Source organism: Carcharhinus amblyrhynchos, chromosome 3 (genome assembly GCF_965287045.1).
Source record: "Carcharhinus amblyrhynchos chromosome 3, sCarAmb.v2.hapA, whole genome shotgun sequence".
Taxonomy (NCBI): domain Eukaryota; kingdom Metazoa; phylum Chordata; class Chondrichthyes; order Carcharhiniformes; family Carcharhinidae; genus Carcharhinus; species Carcharhinus amblyrhynchos.
Genome location: NC_137326.1, coordinates 114,568,354 through 114,574,353, shown reverse-complemented (window position 1 = coordinate 114,574,353; position 6,000 = coordinate 114,568,354). Strand labels below are relative to the sequence as shown.

The following is a 6,000-nucleotide window of genomic DNA, read 5'->3' as shown; positions in this document are numbered from 1 at the left end:
TATCCATAATATCACTAGGCCTTTGTCTACCCTCATTTTCTCACTTTAAGGAAAAACACATTGACCTGACACTGATGTGCTCCAGGAATTTCCAAAGCTGCCTCTTAAAACATGATGTGGAGATGCTAGCATCAGACTGGGGTAAGTCTCACAACACCAGGTTAAAGTCCAACAGGTTTGTTTGGTAGCACAAGCCATAAGCTTTTAGAGTGCTGCCCCTTCATCAGGTGAGTGGGAGTTCTGTTCACAAACAGGGCATAGAAAGACACAAACTCAATTTACAAAATAATGGTTGGAATGCCAGTCTTTACAGGGAATCAAGTCTTAAAAGTACAGACAATGCGAGTGGAAAGAGGGTTAAGCACAGATTAAAGAGATGCATATCGTCTCCAGCCAGGACAGTTAGTGAGATTTCACAAGCCCAACAGAACTCCAGTCTTCCTTTCTGTAATCCTCCCATCGACCTGCTTCCTTTGCATTGATCGATGAGAATGTGATACCATGGTGACATGTCCATGGTGACGTCTTCTGACCTTTTATACGTGATGTTGCGTGATGAGGTAGCCGCTGGACGTAAACGTAACGGCGGGTGGGAAGCCGGAGGGACGGTCGCCATGGACCGGAATGTGGCGGTAGTGGGAGACACCTGGCCTGATAAGCTCGACATGTCTCTCGGTAAGTGGAATGGCTTGCGGGCCTTGTAGCTTCGTACTGGGGCAGTTCGAGGAGAAGGGGATCGATACCCGATACGAGTGAAACATGAGAGTATCAAGGCCGTGGCCTGGGCAGCCTCGGGGACAACATGGAGCTGGCTATTAGTGGCCGAGGGTGGATGGTGTGGTGGATGATGAACGTGGCGACATGAGGACTCAATCCGCTGAAACTTTAAATGTTACTGAGGATTTATATAGTGGCAGGCAGGACTCCAGTCTTTCTGTAATCCTATAATCGCCTTGTTACCCTCGCGTTGGTTAATGGGAACGGGAGTGTGATACAAACGATTTGAAATATAACCTATTAAACGTGATCCAATAAAACTCTACCTTTATGTTTAAATGTAAGGAATTCATAACTAACAATACTGTGTCTGAACCTATTAACGTCCCACCCACCCCCCCTTCAAAGCTGCTTATGTTATTTTTTTTCTTGAAAATGAATTGGAAGAATTGACATTGGCTTACTTTGCCTGTTAAATTGATGTGAAAATTGTGGCCGTGACAGTCACGTTTATCGCTCTGGCTTACTTTTGTCGGTTCCACATTGCAAGAAGTGATTGTTACAACCTTAAGTGTATGGAACAGTAAAGTATAAAGAGAAGTGAGAGTAGGCAATGTGGCCCCTTGAGCCTGATATTGAAGATAAGTAAGATATTGAACCATTTGAGACCATCCTCAAAGCTCAAAAACTCTCAACCTCAGCCTTGATTGCACGTAATGTCTGAGTACCAACAGCTCTGCAAGGTATTGAATTCCAAATGCTCATTTGAATGAAGAATATTTTCTCCATTTCAGTGTCAAATGGCTATTCTCTTATTTTGATATAATGCCCTGTAGCTCTAGATTCTCCAGCCATGGGAAACAGCTTCGCAACATCTATGCTGTCAAGCTTTTGGAATTTTGCTTTTGTGAGAATGCCTCTCATTCTTCTAAAGCTCCTCATCCCAAAATCAATCTAAGGGACATTTTGATGCACACCCTACCACCACCCCCCCCACCCTGCCTTAAGGCAAGCATTGTCGTCCTTGAGTTGAGATCAAAACTACAATATTCCAGGTGTTTTCTTTCAGAAGTCCTGAACATTTGAGGCAAGATTTTTTTTATTCCAGCCTCCTTGCAATAAAGGCCAACATACCATTTGCTTTTCTAATTATTTCCTGTGCCTACGTGTGAACATTGTTTCCTGCACAAGACCAATCAAATCCATCTGAACAACATTTAATACTTTCTCACTATTGAGAGATCCTGAGGGATATGGACAGGGTAAATAATGAAAAACCACTTCCATTCAAGAAAGCATTAGGAACTGGAGGACCCAAATTACAAATAATTGGCTCAGTAAGTAGTCTGTCAACACCGGGTTTATTTGGTTGCACGAGCTTTTGGAGTGAGTGCAGGATTTGGTTCACAAATGGGGCATGTATAGACACAAACTCAATTACAAGGTAATGGTTGAAATGCGAGTCTTGACAGGTAATGAAGGGCATTCAGCCTCTGATCTTCGCATAAGCGTTCTCCAAGGCGGACTTTACAACACACGACAATGTAGAATCGCTAAGCAAAAACTGACAGCCATGTTCCACACATGAGGACGGCCTCAACTGGGATCTTGGGCTCATGTCGCACCATCTGCAACCCCCGGGTCTTCCCTTGGGAAACTTCCTTTCCCATCGAACCATGTATTATCAGCAAACATAGATATATTAGATATATCCTCAATCTGTCATTAATACAAGTTCTGAAGACCCTTGCCCAAACATTGACCATTCATTGCAATGCTCCATTACTAATAACCTGAAAATGAGAATGAATAATCTATCCCACCCTGAAAATGACTCATTTATTGTGACTGTTTGCTACATTTCTCCATGCTAATGTATAACCCCCATTCCTTACTATGCTCGCAAATATTGCTTCAAATAGTACGTGCAATATATTGTTTGTTTGACAAGGTTGTGGCTATGGAGGTGAAGCATGGCGACAGCAGGATTTTACTAACCCAGGAAACCAAAGGTAGTTTTAAGGGATTTATATTTGTATAGGTAAACATAACTAAAACTATACCTTATTTCTAATACAATATTTCTGTACCTGGGAGGGAGTTGTGGTTAGATTTCATGTTCAATTTGTACGTGTAGGGGTTAGTTTCAGTTCCAACTGAGATACTGTTGTGTTTAGAGAGCTATGTTGAAGAAAGATAGTTGCTTAATAACTAGAGGGGTGCTATAAGGGGAGCAGAACTTGCTTTGTTTATTAGTTTGAGCTGAAAGCCAGAGGCAGTTGGAGACAGAAAATGAAGCGGTGAGCAACTTTCTCTCAGCTCTGCTATGGCAAGCTAAAGAGGAACCAGCTCTTTTTAGTTTTGCTGTAAGAAAAACCGCACAATGGAGAAATGGTTTAGACAAATATAGCTAAAGATATAAAAACAACTAGTTAAGCTAGAGAAATTAAGAAGTTTCCAGAAATTCTGGAGATAAAAGGAATAAAGAAGAAACTGGGAAATAGAACAGGATTCTCTTCGGGGACTACAGACAAAGCAGAGAAGAAATCGATTGGTGGGTAGATTAGAGAGAGGTTTTTTAAAAGTAGTCCTAAAGTTTGAAATGTCTGACTATAGTCTATAAATAAATTAAGTATTGACTGGTATCAGAATTTGATTTTTAAAAAAAGTACAAGTTGCAGTATTTTGAGCTAGGATTCCATTCTGGGATCTTGTTATCCGGTTATAACATTAAATGGGATCGTAAGACTGTGCCTTCATTACTGCTTAATTTCTTAAGGGTGCTCTCCCAGACTAAAGCCTCATTTAGACTTGCACTGCTCCCTTTTTATTATATGCTGCAAACAAATATGAATTTTTGTGATTTTGGAAGTTTAAATAGAAGACATTGCACAGCTCCCAATTTTTCTTAATATGAATCCTTGCAACTATGTTGCCTTGCAAGGTTTTTCAGTGTCCTACTTCTTTAAAATTTCTCACTGATTACATTTGCAAATTGTTTTCCACTCAAGTTGCTTTATGGCAGGACAGCAATGTAAATGGTTGTTACATTGGGTAAGCACAAAATACTTATGGGGGTATATTTTGTGTATTTGGATCAGACACTTGATACTATCTTAGCTAGTCCAATTAGTTATGTAAAAAGCAGTTATACCTGCAACCCAATGACCAGTTAGCTGAATCAAATGTATTTTGAGGCTGTTGCTCTTGTTTATTACAGGTCAGTTTTGTTTTCCCATAAGTCATGAGCATTAAATTTATCAGTACTCCATTGTACAACAATGGGTGGCATGGTGGCACCGTGGCCTCACAGCGCCAGAGACTCAGGTTCAGTTCCAGCTGCCTCACAGCGCCAGAGACCCAGATTCAGTTTCAGCCTCGGGTGATTCTCTCTGTGAAGTTTGTATGTTCTCCTTGTGTCTGCATGGGTTTCCTCCAGGTGCTCCAGTTTTCTCCCACATTCCAAAGATGTGTAGGTTAGATTTATATGCTGTGCTAAATTGACCATTAGTGTCAGAGGGATTAGCAAGGTAAATAAGTGGGATAGGGCCTGGGTGGGATTGTTGTTAGTTCATGGGCTACGTGGCCTCCACTGTAGAGATTCTATTCTATGAACAATATTGCAGCATTAAATTGTGTGCAAGTGTGATTGTTTATTGACTGGTTAGGTTTCTTAACTAGCTCTAACATTCCATTCTATCTGGGATATAAGAACTGGAGAAAGCGTTTCACCCCTTGAGCCTAATCTGCCTGTTGATTAGATCATGACTGAACTGATCCCAATTCCATTTACCATTGTTTCTCTGTATCCAAAGGTCCCCCATCAATCGTGATCTCAAAAGTTCCACTGTTCCTTCTGGAGGGTTCACACTTCTGCAAACCAAAATGTTCATTGCTTAAGGGCAAGCAAGAATTGCCTTGCAAATGTTCAATCTACTTGTTGTCCCCAGAATTACCTCAACACCTAGTCTGAGGCTCCTTTTTTTTCCCCTCTGGAATGCCATGTCTGTACTTTTTGAAAATTTAGGGAATTCTTCCAAGTCAGCTTATACTGTTTTGAAGCATATTAATATTACATCAGCTTTGAAATGAAAGCAGTATTGTTCTTTGAACAGCTCTCAATGGCTGTGAGATGCTCTATTGTTTTCACTGGCCACTTGATTTAGTGGAGAGGACCCAAGATGGGTGTTACATAACACTTGGCTACAATACCAGTCTAAATTAGCAATGACTCAGAGTTCAGTCACAAATTTTAGGCTTTTTAAACCAGTTCAGAAAGGTTGCAGTAATCCTTCTTCAATAAGCCTCCCTTAGGTAAGGTAGGGATGGCATTAAACATGAAATTAGAGATGAATGTAGTTGCAGTAAAAATGGGTAATTTTTTTAATCCATAGTAACAGTACAGTCACGAATGAACTCCTGGAGTGTTAGAGATTTTTTTTTTAATACAAGTATGTCGAGGAACTAACTGGGTAACATGCTATCCTGGATTTGGTATTATGTAATGAGAAGAGGGTTAATTAATAGCCTTGTTGTGTGGGGTTCTTTCGGGAGCATTGACCTCAGCATGATAGAATTTTTTGTTAGGATGGAAAGTGAAGCCCAGTCTGAAACTATGGTCTTAAATCTAAACAAAGAAAACTGCGAAAGTGTGAGTTGGCTAAGATTGGGGGACTTAGTTAAGAGGTGTGATAGTGGATAGGCATTGACTAATATTTAAGGAATGAATGTATGTATTGCAGTCATTATACATTCCTTTTTGGCACAAAATTACAACTAAAAAGGGGCCGAATCATGGCTTACAAAAGAAATGAAGAATATGCTGAGATCCAAAGAGAAGTCATATAGTTGCTGGAAAAAGTAGCAAGCACCAAGATAGGAAGCAGTTTAGAATTCAGCAAAGAGGATCAAAAGATTGATTAAGCAGGAGAAATGAAATAAGTGCATACTTGCAAGTAACATAGAAGTGGTCTATAAAAACTTCTAAGTATATAAAAAGTATTAGTGAAGAGAAATGTGGGTCAAACACAGTCCAAAATAGGAGAATTTACAATAGAAAACAAAGCTAAGGTGTTCCAAATCACAGAAGGGAAGTTTAGAATGCTGTTTCTTCACTCTAGTTTTGCAATTTTGGGATAATCTGAGAAAGATATGAAGCTAGTGCAGAATGTTCCAAACTTACAGTAATATTAAATAAAAATATGTTCATTCAATAGTAAAACACACAACTAAGGCAACAAAAAACATTTTCCTACCTTAATAGTTAGACACAATACCTTTACA

At 39.8% G+C, this 6,000-nt stretch overlaps 1 protein-coding gene across 2 annotated transcripts in view; it reads left to right on the top strand.

The window, feature by feature from the left end:
- Window positions 1–591: 591 nt before the first annotated feature.
- Window positions 592–6,000, top strand: part of LOC145341043 (UAP56-interacting factor-like) — a 29,034-nt gene continuing 23,625 nt past the window's right edge. For both annotated transcript variants that reach the window (XM_080185780.1, XM_080185779.1), the window contains exon 1: window positions 592–675. In XM_080185780.1, coding sequence (XP_080041906.1) covers window positions 615–675 — 61 coding nt within the window. In that variant the 5' untranslated portion in view covers window positions 592–614. The remainder of the gene's footprint in view (window positions 676–6,000) is intronic.